The 16173-nt window shown below is 37.7% G+C and overlaps 1 protein-coding gene across 4 annotated transcripts in view; it reads right to left on the reverse strand.

Annotated features, from left to right (window-relative positions):
• LRBA (LPS responsive beige-like anchor protein) overlaps window positions 1-16173 on the reverse strand; it is a 373995-nt gene that overhangs the window by 281247 nt on the left and 76575 nt on the right. For all 4 annotated transcript variants that reach the window (XM_048304274.1, XM_048304272.1, XM_048304273.1 and 1 more), the window contains 6 exons: window positions 15760-15940; window positions 14382-14509; window positions 13963-14070; window positions 11371-11542; window positions 10794-11232; window positions 974-1104 (listed from right to left, as the gene is read on the reverse strand). In XM_048304274.1, the coding sequence (XP_048160231.1) occupies window positions 974-1104; window positions 10794-11232; window positions 11371-11542; window positions 13963-14070; window positions 14382-14509; window positions 15760-15940 (1159 nt within the window). The remainder of the gene's footprint in view (window positions 1-973; window positions 1105-10793; window positions 11233-11370; window positions 11543-13962; window positions 14071-14381; window positions 14510-15759; window positions 15941-16173) is intronic.

Consider the following 16173-nt stretch of genomic DNA (forward strand, 5'->3'; position numbering starts at 1 on the left):
AATGGATTCTCCCTTTCACAGAGAGGAAGACCATACTATATTTCAATATGTATCAATATCATATATTTCAATATTTCTTTTCCTTTAGAATGACTGGAACAAACCCTTTCTGATTTTCCCAAGAAATGGAATGGGCAGTTGAAGATGGGAACAAATACCTTCCAGACACACGAGTACAAAAGGACATGGTAACAGACCACATTTTTTTCCCCAGTCCTTGCAGTTTGGATGTAAGTTCACAAAACCAGGAAGCAAGAAACTCAAACACTCAAACACTGGAAAAAAATACCAATAATCAGGCATAGCTTGAGATTTCCTTGATTAAGATCCAAATCACTTCTAAGTCTTGAAGTCAAACTTCATGGGCACAAAGATCCTACACAGCCTTGTGATTCAAACATGGCTAAGTAGAAAAGCATGCCTTTGACATAGCATTTAAGGTTAAACATCATTTATCTCAGAACAACCGGAGAGACCAAGGGTTCAAAGGAACACTTGCTTATAAACAACCTACTCAATTTTGTCCCCACTGAAAAAACTGTCCAAAGCAATTAGTTGAGCATCAACACTGAATTTGACCTCAGGCTAAAGCTATTGGAAACACAATTTCCAGTTCTACTTAGCACTAACACATATATCCTTGGCCAAACACCCTAGAATTTATAAATAAGCTTACATTTTACATTATTAATCTGTAATAAAAAATAGTCTTTAGAATACACCATATTATACTAAATACAAGTTAATATAGCATGATGATTGCTCTATAAAAACAGTGAGAAATCTTGAAATTAAGACAAATATTGCTCAGACAGTTGAATCTGTTGCAAAATTGGGGGGTTTTTTTCTAATACAGTACTACTTTTTAAATTTGTTTTCTTTATTTTATTTGTATTCTGAGGGAATGGTGATGGAAGTAGAAGCAACAGAGAAAGTGTTGGTATTTAAGTTGTTTAATTTAACCCTTACTTACCAGGAGATTCTCCTGACAAATCTGGTTCTTGGGCTGAATCTAAAGAAGAAACCACACTGACAGCGTTTGTAGGAACACCAATAGCAGCTGTAGAGGAAATGTTTGATTTCTTCGTTGGTACAACAACACTCCTAGGTGAAGACAAAAAGTTAGTACATCATACTGTACGTGAAGGCTCACACTGCTGTGATCCTTGTTTATACATCTAGCACCTACACTTCCATGGCCTGCAGAAGTTCCTTTGCTTCCCTTCTTTTCTTTTTCATCATCTTTTGTAGGCCACCTTAACCTAAAGGACATTTCACCCCTACTGATGGTACACTTTAATATCTCATCCACTTCCACAAAACCCCTGACTAAAAGCACAAAGTTAGAAGATCACCAGGGTAAGGGTTCAGCAACTAGGCTTTTCTTTGCACCTTAGTTTGCCCAAGATTTGGCTTTAAACTTCAGGCAACTATTTACAAAAATGTTGCAGTATTCAAAATGAAAACTTCAAGGTGAATTATCAACACTGAAGGTTGCCTTGACAGTCTTCTACTACAGGTATTCTAATGCAGAACAGAAGACTGAAGAAAGATATACTATAGCTAAAAACATCCTAACACGTCTGCATGTGCATACAAATGTTCACACATCTTAAAAATACGGCTAAGAAATGAATTTAAGTATATCTTGCCAATCAAGTTTTATTTACACAACAAATCAAAACATTCCTTGGAGCTAAGAGAGAACCTCCATCTTTTATACAAGTTAAATGTCAGGCCTTATAGTCAGCATTAAAGACTACATCAGAGGAAAAGATGCAAAGTGACGAGTTAGGCATGGAAATTTATCTGACGTGTTACAAAGACATGTATTTATGCTATACCAATTTCAATTAAATTGTAGCACTTCATTCCAAATACCTAAAAGGCCTTGTTAAGCATACGTTAAAGGCATTTTTAATTGCAAGTTAGCTCCATAAACATGCAAAACCCCAGCTAATGAGGTAAAGAGTACGGCTGATATATAATGTACTCCCACTGCAGCGCTTACTTTTAATTACCTGATGTTAACCATAAGCCGAAAATCTTCAACATTCAATTTATTTAATCACATCTTTTGTTGACAGTAATATAACTACACACGGAAAGTATTCCCTTAATAGCTTTAAAATATTAATTTTCTAAATAAAGTAACTCAGAAACTTGACCTAAATTCAGGTGTGAGAACACCCAAAGAAGTTCTGTCAAATATTTCTAAAACAGACCTTCTTGGAATGGGGAAAGGAGGATTGTGTTTGACTCTCTTCTTCAGTCATAGGATGTCAAAGGATGTCACAGAAGCTAGACCACGTTACTGATTAAATCAGCCCTCCTTAATGGCCAGAGTAGGCAGGTACCATACTTGGAGGCAGTACGTGTCATATCATTATAAGGGTGACTGCTAATGTTAACTAGTCACTAAAAAAATAGAAGCAACAACACCTGAGCCCCAAGTCAAGATATTGTGCCTAAACCATGAATTTTGCTCATATGTTCATGTCTGTTTCCCTGAAACATGAACAATGGACTAAGAAATAAGTCATATATTTAGAGCGTTTTCTAAATTATTGTCACATTACCAATTAATTTTGCACCACCCAGGTGTAAGAAGGAGATCTCTCACTCAAGATTTTGTGACTTTCACTGCCTGGAAATTGTTCCTACTATTCTATAACACACTTTCAAAAGCCTGGCAGGGGTTGGGAAATGAGTACAAGTTAGCTGAGTACAAATGCACCCACATACAGTAAACTTTGGGACATTTCTCCAACTTTCAGAGGTCAGCACTAAAGCCCAGGTGTATTCCTTTAGAGATTTTACTTCCTTTTACTGTATAGATACCCAATTCAAGAAATACTAACCAATAATATTAAACCCAAAAATTTATAACTTCTCATTATAAATATGTGTCTATTCAGGTGGACTCTGTAAGACCTTGGTGCACGATCTGGAAAAATTTCTTTGTACACCCACTGAGTCACAGAAATAATCAACCATTTGCTGCTAACTAATACAGGCACAATTATATTGGATATGATATATTGGATATGGGAGAATGATTCATGACAAATTTTAGTGCACATGTAGATGGAAGCTGTGCACACACAGGCTGTGTATCTGTTCAAAAACATATAATTCATGTAATTAATTTTAAATTGGAAAACATCAAATTACTTTGAGGGTAAAACCAAATCCTTTAGAAAAGCTTTCTGCTTCCAGGGCTAATAGTCAATCAGAATTCTCTCAAAACATCAAATCAGAATGGCTGTGTCCTCTGAATGCCTATGAATGTTCTGATTTTACTCTCTGACTCTACTAAGAGCCCCAGGAACTACGAAATAGGTGGTATTTTAAGTCATAAAGAACCTGCCAGAACCACACCTTAAAAAATAAAATAAGTATATGGCAGAATTTTGACTGATGTTAATATTAGAAAGTACTTATTTCAGATGACATGCTGGAAGGAGCAAGAAGGAGTTTTAGAAGAGCAGTAAGTTTTAGCACTACTAAAAGCAGCTCCTTACAGGGCAAGTGATGGCTCTGGAACTGCACGGGAGCAAGGATGCCTGGCCTGGAGCGAGGATGGCTGTGTGCAGACAGAGCTGCTACCTTAACCCTGCTCATCTTCAGCCGGCAATGAGGGCAGACAAAAGAAACCCCAGCTACAACAGCCTTCTGGCACAACACTGTATATTATCATTCCTTCCTGCAAACTCCTACTGACCTTCAGCGTGCTCAAGTGGAGCTGCACTGAGGGAGTAGTTACAGCAAGTTATCCGCTACCCAAGAAGAGGTGCATTCAAGCAAAGGAATTAAGACTTTTTTGGGTTTTTCCCCCTGGGCTGCAACAGACAGCAATAAATGCCCAGAATAGCCCCTTCTGCCTTTTCAGATCTTCTGTCTACCTCCTCACCTTCAAATCTGTACAAGTTTGGGAATACACGTGCAGCTGCTACTCTAACCTTCCATGAAGTATATAAAAAAGGAACTATATTCTAACACTTCCAATATAATTTTGAGCAGTGAAAACCTAGCATAATAGCAAACTAGATAATCTAGTATAATCTAGCAGTGGCACTCACTACAAGGAAGATACTCTGATTACCAGCACCAGGAATGTGGCACTTTTTCTATTCACAGCTGCAAACTACAGCTACTGCTTTTTTTTGTTAATTACCCAACATCATTCCTTTTGCTTTGAATCAAGGAATAAAAATGAATAACCACAGGTTTCAGACTTTGAAATACAGGAGAACAGGCTGCCTTATAAACAGGACACAGGGAAGTGCCTGCGTATTCCAGAGTCACCACACACTTCAAACAAGAGACACCAACTCTCACAAACTTCCCTGAGATATATGATCTTTATCCCACTGAAAAAGAAGTTCTAGCTTTTAGCTAAATAAGATTTCAATAAACCTACTTTTCAAATTCACCAATTAAAAGGTCCTGTTGGACCTTGGAGCCTTGAAAGAAAAGAGAAGCTTTGAACATCTCATGGTAAAGCTCAGACTACTTCTGAACAGAATTTATTTTAGATAGTGATCTGCAAAATCAACTGATATTAATCCTATTTTTGAGCCAAAATAAAATAAACAGTATTTCTGGTGAGGAAAGAAGGTCCCTTCCAAGAGCTGTGTCAATCTGATGCACACAGCCAAAAAAAGTGCTGGATATTGTTCAAAAACATGATGCAAGAAAACCCCAAATTGTGAATGTTCCTGGTCTTCTGGTCAGTTGCCATTGCCTTCTGATGCAAAAAAATCCTTAAAGCAGTTCAAGAACCACAAACCAAAACAATCCAAGTATCCTGACATACTGACTCCCTAGATGTGCATTGATGTTGTATTGGTTATGTCATATTTATTGTCATGGATGTTTTCCCTTTCAACAGGGAAAACAACCAATGTTACAGCTGCAGGATTTGTTTTAGCAGTTTCCACTTCCAGGACTTCTTCAAAGGTATGAAAGTACAGCTCAGCAATCACATACAGATTATTCATATTTACCACATACTGGAAAGGCAAACTAAGATTTTTGAAGCATAAACATCGGTCATGTTTCTTTATTTACATTCTGAAATTCCTACATTTTTCCTTCCTTGGGTAGTAAAAATGGTATTTTCTTTGAATACTTAGGTGGAATTGCAACTTTGTTCAAAAGAAATATTTTTCCATTAGCTACCAATGTTCCTTTGTGTTATTTTTTCAGATTATTTAAATGCTAATATAAGAAAAATGAATGTAACTGGCATAAAGAATGCGAGAGAGTGGAAAATTGAGTTTAAATATAGTAGCAAACAAACAACGTAGAAAACATGAGGTGTTCAGCATATCATTAAATCAAGTAAATTTGTCAGAATTGTCTTAAAAATTAACGTGCTTTCAACTTCCCTTAAAAAATAGGGCACTTGCTTTTAAAGAGTACACAGATAAGACAATCCTTTTTCTGTAGCTAAAGTGATAGGTGTTTTTTGAAAAAGTTAAATATTGCTACACATTAATAAAATATTCATCAACAAGCTGCTTTATAGTATACTTCCTCAGATCTACAAAAATAATATATTTTTTAAAAATCCATAACCATGCATTAATTTTATCAGAATACGTATATTAAGCAACCTCACACAGGGGCAGAAATGCAAAAAACAACATTTACTCCTTAACAGTCACATTACCCCAACAATTAAATTCTACTTTTGGGTTACGTTTGTATATTAAAACATCCATTATATTAAGTTTCAGCAACACGATAAATAAAATTTTAAAACTGCACAAAATACATGCTTAAGGTCTCTTTCAAGGAGACCTCAAACACCATGGTAAGAATGATACTTTAGCTGCCTCATTTACGTAACTGTATTAGATGTTTGCCTACTTTCATTCAAAATCAAGTACTTAAGGTTTAAAATAAGAATTTACAGTAGGGGAACTGATAAACATAGGCCAGGCATAGTGAGAACCAGCCACCATAAATACAACTTAGCCAGAAGGTCAGTGTGTTATCAGTCCCAATTATGCTGAAGTGTAAGAAGTCTTCGTGTTGCAGACAATTATTCACTGCTGAATGAGCACAGACCACTGAGCTGAAAACTGACTTCCATCACAGACAAAGGCTTATGCAATAATGATCTATTCTGCCAAATTCCATAAGGATTTACTTATTGAACCCTTCCCTGGTTTCAGTTCACTGATTCTTCTGTTTCCATAAAAGATAGAAAATATCTGCATCTCCTAAAATTTTAGTGTTTTCCCAAGAATTTCTTTTTCATGAAGTTGGCAAGTACCCATTTCATTATAAATATATTTCAGGTTACAAATTTTCCTTGGGTGCAAGTCAAAAATCCCTAATACAACATGAGGCAGCCCAAACTGATGACCTCACTGTAATTTAAAAATACTTACATGAGTTCTGATTCCTCTTGACGTATGAGAATTTATTGATTTAATTCTTAGCATTCTCTTTTTTAGCACCAAAAAGCAATGCAGGTGGCAGTTTGTCTGTACCCCTATGGGATAATGGTTTTAATTCAAAATCAAAATAAAATAGCCTTGTTCCAGGCTACCAAAACGACGGCCACTGCAAGGCTCCTGTGCAAGGAGCAAAAGACCAATAAAGAGGATCAGAGACTTATTTTTACCTCTATTTTGTAAGCCAGGAAAGCAGCCTGCCATGTCAGTCTCCTTCTATGGGCTCTGCTGTCTGTGGATAATATCCATTCTCTTATGCCTCCCTTGAAATACCCAAGGAGAAAGGAAGAATAAGAGACTCTCAAAACCATGAGAGATCAGAGGGTGCAGGGAAAGGAACAGAAGATATGATAGAGAGGATACAATCAATTTTGCAAGAGAACTTTAAAATCAGCTTGGCAGGGAGAAGACTTCAAATGGTTTGCCTCTTTGGCCGCTGCAGAATGCAAATTGTTGGTGTGCTGAAAGAGCTGAGCTTTCCATCAGAGCACATGTGCCTTTACCTAAAGATTCCCCATTCTCATATTCTGTCTCTACCTACACCTGGAAGATTTAATCTTGTCGACAAATAGTTTGTTCTTTTTGCATTTGAGGTCCAAATCAATAAAGTCTAAGATGTATCCATTCCATATAAAAAGGGACTTGGATTAAATTTAACTGAAATTACCACAACCAACCACTACAAAGGCATATGCACACCACTGACTGACAAATGAGTAAACACAGGCTGAGCCAGCCAAACTAAGCAGCTAACAGACGATGTTCCAAAAAGATAAACAAGCTTATTAACATATCTGTTCTGAAAGTTACAGCACAGCTGCAAATTTAAGCTCTGTGGTACAAGATCATGATTTAAGAGCCTATATTCCTCTGAACCCTCAGCATCAGCTTCCCATAATGACATGGTTATTGAATGTTTCCACAAAGAGCAGCAAAAGCCAGGAGAGACCAGGGTTTTATTTTAAAGTGCACAGTAAAAATGGCAAGTGATAGGTTATGGGTTTTATTAGACTAACTGAAGAGAAATGTCATCTCACTTTTTATCCCAAGCTTTGGTTATTTTTATTTCCATTTTATTTGAATTTGCTTGCATTAGTCCCCTCCTCTTTTCCTACACGATTACTACTAAATAAGAAAACTGCTGGTTTAGGACACACTGAAATTGGAACGTTAATTCATGTCCCTGTGGATCTTGGGAAAAAGCCAATGCAAGTCTTGAACTTTATCATGATAAACCCCTGGCACCCACTAATCACAAGATTGTATCTTCCCATAAGATAAGGGGTGGATTTTTGGCATGGGAATGAACACATACACCTAGCTGTTTGCAAAGGCTTGCAACCTGGCAGCCTTTCAGTAAGGTTTCACTCACATAGCTGTTACTGTATACTCTCCAGCTATGGCTGGGAAGTTGATAATCCTTAAGATATGAGGAGAGTTTTGATTTCTGACACAGCATTCCTGAGATAAATGCAGGATCAGAGAGATGCTTTGAAATTCCCAGAGATACCCCACTGGTAAACTGCTACATGGGAGCAACTTTTAACAAAGTGTCTTTAAAAAGTAAAAAAACCCAAAAAAAAAAAAAAAACCCAGAAAAAAAAAAAACCCTCACAGAATTTGTGTTGGCCATCAAACAATATATTAAATGTAAACCAGACACAGAAGAGAGCATCCCAAAGTCTGTTTTCCCCCAAAAAATTTCACAATGTAACTTAGTATTTTTGCCTACCCCAGAGATAAGAGCTAGTATTTCCAACTCCAATCCAGTTTCTTATAAAAAGCATGGGGTTTTTTATCCCTGGCGCAATTCCTTCCTACTGTTGTCACTAGGTGTCATTTCAGAGCATAAACTTGTATTTTAAGCAGTCTCACTACATAAAGATACAGTCACCTGCAAGGGGCCATGAAACCTGCCTGTCTACATAACTTTAAATGTTTCACACACCGTTCTTTTCTCTTTTTAACTTTAGCTAGTCAGCAACACACTTTATCATATATCAACATATTTACCATAGATGCAAGATTGTGTGTGTCACTACCAGACCATAATTGATTAGAGGTAAGACTTTTACATCATTAAGTACATTTTTGTCTACCAGACATACCCACAAAAGCAAGGAAATGAAAAATCAATCCACCTAGAAACAGAGAGCCACTGACACGCTGAGGTCACGTGAAACTGCTGAAGGACAAAATATCTTATACTACTTCATAACCTTTTCCTCATATATTTAGCCCCACCTACTAAACACAAAACCTTTGGAAAGTAATGCCCACAAGTTATCACTGTGGAGCAGTCCAGACAGCTACATAAACCCTACAAAACTCTGCTCTTCCATTCAGAAGCCCAGTGTTGTTTACTGCTTCCAATCCCTTTTCATTCCCCTGTATATATTCCTTCATACAATCACCTTGCTTTCAGCAGCAATGCAATAATTAGGCCCCAAGGTTAAGTGAAAGAATGTTAAGAGTTGTTACAAATGACTGGCACTTTGGAGGTGGAAAAAGAACAGTGTCCATCGGGCAGTGGAAAAGTAAAAGGGCAGAACAGCAAGTAATTCAACTTTTAAGTAACTCACTTTATAAAACACACCACAGCTTAAAAGGGGGTTCTTTGGTTATTATTTGAGTGACTTTGTAACTATATGGGAAAAAGAACACAGAACAGCAAGTGACTGAAGGGCTGCTATCAATGCTCAGTATTTCATTAGTATACACGTTATCAAATTAGATTGTACAGCTTCCTCTGATAAGAAAGTTTTGTAGGTGGCATCTATCTATGTCAGCCATCACTGCTGCAAGTGCCCAATTACTTCCTGTATAGTTAACCTTCTGTACACCAATTCAAATCAGCACAAGCTCCACAAACCTTTAGAGTCAACAACAGCTAAAAAATAATTCATAAATGCAGTAGCCACTTCTGTACCAGATTGCCAGACAAATGCTATTTGTGTGGCTGAAACCATGCAGCAATGAATACTGAGAATTTTATGATAAAAAAGCACCACTCACAGACTAAAACATCATATTATTTGACATCAACTGCTCGCTTGCAGCAAAGAGCAATGAGAGGCCTCAAAGAGGAAGTGCCAAAAGCACTCGGGCAGCAGTGGGGAGAGAGGCGTGGCAAGTTCTAACTCAGTGTCCCCCTTCTACCAATTTGCCCCTCTGTCTCCATCCTCCTCATGCTCCCAGAACAAGTCCTCCTGTTTAGCATCACAAGGAGAACACAGTATTTCCTTTGAGACAAGAGCAAGGGGCCAAATGCTGGCACACCCCATCTGTGTCTCATCTGGCCAGACACCACCACTTGTCTCTTCCCTCACCAGTGATAGGGCAGTGTGAGTGGAGCAGACAGGCTGTGACAGCTGCACCCACACCCCTGGCACCACTGCACTCCTTTCCTGGCTCAGCTGGTATTTTGAACAAGGCAGCCACAGACTGCAAAGACATCAGAGCCAGAGGAAGTTTGGGAATAAGCAGAGGACCAGATACTGATATGGTAACAACAGATCCCCTTGCACCAGACTGACTGCAGGATTTCTGGAAACAACCAAGGCTTTCCTAGAGGCAAGAATGCAAGGGTTTCAGGATTCTTTTCTTTTGTTTTCTTTGCAGTTGTTGGGAATCCTGAAGAGGTAAAAGGCACTAAGTCCAATAAAAGACAGTTTTGTTTACTATGCTTGGGAAAGTATAAGGAGCTAATGAGACTGTGATATGAGGGACACCAAAATTATTATCAGGAAAGAGTGACTTTATTCCAAAATGAAAAAAAAGCAACAAAGCAGGAAATCTCCTTTTTGAATTCACTGCAGCATTTGAGTATTCAGAAATGTAGAAATTTATTACAATGAAACAAACAAAATAAATCTAACAGCTTAAAGGCATACTTCTACCGAACAAGTCACGAAAAATTTTTAAAGTAGGCCTTCGGCAGAAGAAGGCAGAACACAGATCTAATTTCCTAAATGAATATGGGAATATTCTCTAGGTAGAAGGACACTCAGATAATTACTCCACTGGTTTTGATCCATTTGTAACTATTAGTAAACCAGTAAGTATTCTTTTGCAGGCCCACAATAACAGAGAGTAGATACAACTTTGTGATGAATACACCTGCTAATCTACATATCATTATTTTAAGTTATTTAATGTCTGTTTTATTTCTTGAGCTCTTTAAAGCCAACTAAATATGCACAGTAGTCCTCACCTGCCAGTGCTACACTCAGTAGTTCTTGTGAACTGAAGTGTGGGTTTTCCTGTTCTTTACAAATACCTGAAGTAAAATTAAACTTGTAAGTATTTCACATGTTATATTACCTGTCAAAGGAATGGAACTGCACAGGCTGCTCAGCAGCTCCGTTGCCAAGAACTCCGAGGAAGGTTGGTGGCAGAAGAGCAGCATCCACGGCAGTCCCATCAGCTGGTGTGCTCACCAAGCTTCTCAAGATGTCCTTCACATTGACATTTTTTGCAGCTGGCACAGAAGCCACAGATTTACTCTCTTCAGTTCCTGTCTCACTTCCGCCCTCCTGAGACTTATTGACTTCTAACGAGAGTGTGCACAGGACTTCACTGACTGCATCTGGGCCTGCACTGACACTCAGAGGTCCTGCTTCAGCAGCACTTCCTGAACGGTTGGTTTGTGCTGGAGCTGCTTCCTCCCCAAGACCAGAATCCCTTCTTTGCAGAGATGCTGTACCTTCTGAATCTTCAGTGGAGGCTGAAGCACCAAAAGCAGCAGATGGGTTTTCCATAACTGTTCACACCAAAAGAACAGAAAACACATTTTAAGGTCATTATCAACAGAGATGCATTCACCCCATTTGTCCTGAAGAAGACTTCTAGAGCATTTTAAGCCACCTTATTTAATTTGGCCAAATAATTAACAGTTCACCTGCAGCAGGAGTCTCATTACTTTCATTTTCTGATTCCTTGAGTGACTGGCTTTGGTTTGGTGGTCGTCTTTCATTCGGGGGTTCCAGTATATCTCTGTATTTCGAAACCATGAGCACAGAAATAAAATATACAACAGCCAAAGCCAAAAACTGAGCCTGTTTACTATCCTCCTGTAAAAAAGAGACACACAAAGATTTTTCCATTACAATTTCAGCAGCATGTTTATTTTCCTTTGAAGTATGCCCAGCGCTACCATAAACAGACCAAGAGGAAGCCGATGTATCAGCAATGGAAGAACAATATTCTCTAGTCACAGTTTGTCTCACCTATAAAGGTAAGGAATACAGCACTTGTATTCAAGTGGCACTAATCCTTTCATTTTTCATTTATAAATATGCTAACTTCGGCTAAGGTTGTGTGTTTTGACTACATGTTTCAAATTCGTGTAGGGTCTAGGCCCCCTTTATTTAACGGTGTTTCTTCTGTTATATTTCCTCAAAAATGCCAAGATATTAACAGCATTTACAACCAGGCGAGCATTCTCCACAAGACTGTGTCATATTAATGAAGAAAGTGGAACAAATTCCAGAAGCAGTGTTAAGGTTTTATTTCATTATCAGATAGTCCAGATGGATGTAATCTACTACGTATACTCTAAACAAGAACTGACAATATGCATTTGCATTACAGCTGTAACTTTATGAACAGATTTTAAGAAAACCTTAAAAACAAATCTTAATATGAACTATGCCAGGTTCCTCCCCAGAGCACTTAGTGGCTCCTAGTGAAACAGAGGCAAAACTGGACATTACGATTTAGCCTAAGCCTGTCCCTTTTGGCTACCAAAGGAAGAAAAGCTTCATACACTTTGGGATCCCAGGAGAATGGAGCATTTGGATCCTCACTGACTAATCAGTAAAAAAATGAATGTTTGGACTTTTTTTACCCCTCATTTACATCAGGGCTCAGGTAACATTCAATTTTTTCCTCTGAGCAGTTCAAGAAACTAAGTTACATTATAAAGCTCATTCTATCACAATTGTAGCGCCTATCAAAGCTCCTTATTCCTTGAAGAGCTCTTTAAAAAGCTATACTGCGAGACGTTTATGTCTATTAAGAACAGATAACATAGGTAGATCCTATCCATTGCACTGAAAAAACAACCTATCTTCCCCTTGGCTTGACCCAAAACCTTAACTTTCATAGAACAATGACAGGGTGAGATTGAGGAAAGCTGCCTACAATGGTAAGGATTGTAAAGAATTTTCTTGCTAGATGAATTTTCGCAGGACAGTTTCTCACTGTACTTAATAAAGTGGTGATCCAGTCAATCAGCACCACCTTATTTTTTCTGTGTTTGTTGAACTGCTTGAAATAAAGCCCAGGGACCACTGTAAGTACTGCTACTGGTGGGTAAGTGGATTCCATCAGAGTTCCTGCTATAGAACTCAAATTCAAATTATGCCACTTCTGGTTCTAAGTGCTGAACATAACATAAGAAACTGTACGCAAATAAAACACTTAGATGCAAGAGCAAACAGCTCAGACAAAAACTATTCCAAACCAGACCTTTCTAAGTCTACTTTTTCCCCACAGCTCAACAGCTTAACCAAAAAGCAGAGCTATTGCATCATTTTATATTTATTGTGAAACAGAGAGCCTGATGGATTGGATACACAAAAAAAGCAGAAGTTGTGGGTGGGTGTTGTTTTGGTGGGGGTTTTTTTTGAAGAAAAAGGTTCACAAAATGTGCTTGAAGGAATCATTAGGATTACTTTGATTGCCACCAGTATGGAAGAGTCACTTCTTGTTACTCTCTTGCACACTGATACTGAAGTAGGGGTTGGAGTAAGCTTGCTTCAATCTAATTACTGTAAAGAGAAAACTCAAAATTCTTCACTTTTCTGGACAGAAAAAAAAGTCACTGTATAAATCATTATACTTGCTAAAAAGTCCAATTATTGTAAACTAAGTTGTGGTGTCCAGGCTTGTGGCCACCAATGACTCACAGCCATTATAGCTGCTGTATTTGCTTACAGAGGTGTTTTTTCCAAGCAATCAATCTCAATTTCCTCAATATCAGCTATAAAGTTGCTGACACAGGGCGAAGATATTTTTAGTCAATTCAAGACTAAAAAACATATGCATACTTACAGCACACGCACACAAATTGGTTCCTCTGAGAGGAAGTCAAGGAATTAGAGATGACCTCTAATTTCTAATTAGCTAGAACAACACGAATTTTTCAAAAAGTACAAACATGTTTATGATACATAGTATACATAAACAGCTTGTCTATGTACATATCTGTATTAAACACAACATACTTAATATACAGTAGGCAGAATTCCAGAGAATCAACTCTTAGCAACACAAAGAGCCAGATCAGGAGACAGTTGGGTTTCACCTCTCCCTCTTTCTCATCACAAACATTACAACAGCTGTAGAGTATTACGAGTTCCTAATTACTGTGAGCAGTATTCCCTTTTTGTACACCCAATTTAGCCAAACTGTGTTAAACAGAGGAAGCGTTCAGCAAACAGATACAAGCAGAAATGTAGCTCCAAAGAAAAGCACATTATTTACTTACTATATCTCTGAACACGACTGCTCGGAGGCGATTAATATCCATATCCTGCAGAAGTCTGTCATGGTCCCGTATTGGAGAAATGCCACCTGTCACAATGTCCACTGGACTCTATTAAAAAAATCCCAATTGTTTAAGATCCTGGTTTTAAAAGCATTCTACCAGAAATCATTAAGCATGTACAATCGCCCACTGTACATCATATTGTCATAACTAGAGCACAAAGATCAGCTATGCATTTCATCTTTAAAGAAGAAAAAATCTGGCCGATTCTTGTGACAGATTTAATTTCCAGTGTTTGTGCCACCCCACTTCAGGTCTGTTAAAGTATCAGTGGTGCATGTACAAATCTAAAAACGTACCCCTCTGTGCAGAGTAATCATTATTGACTTCTGTGTTTCTGAATGTGGTCTTAAACTTGCCTTTGCTGCAGACTTTCCTGATCCTATAAAGCCTTGCACTGCTTTTTGGTTCTTCCCAGTGTCACCAATAGGTTTCATCTGTGCATGCTGCTGACACTCCAAGCAATTTCTTACTGCTACTGCACATACTTGAGGGGAAAAGAAACGTTAAGAGTTATTCTGAGAAATAGTATTGTTCTATATTCCCTTACAGAAATGTACAGTACAATTCTGTTTACCACTTAAAACTAAAAAGTTTACACACATTAGTAAAATATTTTGCCTCCATAAGTTTTAGAGAGTTGCAAAATAATGCTCAAAATTCTTTAATAATTTATAACTAATACCGAATGCTGAACTATTAGAACATATATGCTGTACCTAATGGATACTTCAAGGTGATCAAGTGAGCATCCCTCCCTGCAATTTTACCATGCATACAACCACGGGGTGGGTGGGGTGAAGACAGCTAAATTTCACAGACTTGCAAGGGAGAAGACAAGTGATACACTAGTGAAACAAATGGCAACGTTTGCTTCAAAATATTCTGTTACTCTTGGACTAAATGCTCTGAGTTACACAACTTTTTTTTTTTTTTAGCTGCACATTTGCGTCCTGTTTCATCTTCTAATATTTATTTTCAAAGGAAAAAAGAACTACCCCACCTCTATACCTGTTTGCATCCCATAAATCTTGTTCTACCTGCACAAAGTTTTAATTGCCTAGAAAGGGAGAGGAAGGCTAGTTACTGTTGAGGCTCTGAGCTGCTCTGGCACTCATGCAAATTAAACTTTTCATTACAGAAGTCTTACAGCATGCAACTAAGCATGAATACTCTCCTCCGGTATTAACCACCTGGAGCCTGCTATGATCTCATATGTTCTCATTTTCAGAATATTTGTTACTTTTTTAGGTAACTGACTATTTTCTTTCAATCCAATTTGAAGCAAACATACTGTAATAATTGGATTCAATTACTGCCCAATTTGAATCCTTCAGAAATTTACATTTTAGTTTCTACCATACCTTCATATACTGACCTTCAAGTGTTAAATCTCTTTTCTAAGTATTGCAAAGGTTCATTTTTTTAATATAGTACAAGATTACTTTTCTTAAAGCTGCTGTATTCCCAGCCTTGATTATTTGGGGAACTTTGGCAAAAGAAATATCCTCATGGATAAAATGAAAACAGGCTACCAAACTTACTTTATTTAAACTTTTAAAGAAGAATACATTTGCACTGCATAATACAGTAAAACTGTAAAAGATCTTAATGTCTGACTAAATTTAATCTTGATTTAACAAAACAATGGACAGGAAAAAAAAAATAAAGCTAACAGCTGCTAACTATTTAGTAACTGCAAGCTCCTATGCTCATTAAGTGGTCTTATTTGCTTACCCAGACGAAGACATTGTCGCAGAATTCCTCCAGATGACATATTTTTCTCAGACTCAATTTCAGTGAAACCAAGAGAGCTTGCAAAAATTAACACATCCACAAGGTTGATTAACCTCTGGAGAAATGTTAAAGATGCTTCTACTGAAAGTCCTTGAGTTGGCTCAATATTCTCCAATTCATGCTACACAGAGAAAAATTGAAAGCACCATTTACTTCTTCACAAAGGTAATATTCCTACAAGCTAGATGAAGAAACATGTGTGCTGGAAGTCCACTACCAGTCACATTCAAAAGTAATAATTACTTATATTCTAGGAACAATCATTAGTATCGGGATTTAATCCCATTCCAGACCACTGTGGGGCAACAAAGCCAGGAAACTCCTCGTTATGTCTTCAGGCAAAGAAGGCAAGCA

This window comes from Corvus hawaiiensis, chromosome 5 (genome assembly GCF_020740725.1).
Source record: "Corvus hawaiiensis isolate bCorHaw1 chromosome 5, bCorHaw1.pri.cur, whole genome shotgun sequence".
NCBI lineage: Eukaryota > Metazoa > Chordata > Aves > Passeriformes > Corvidae > Corvus > Corvus hawaiiensis.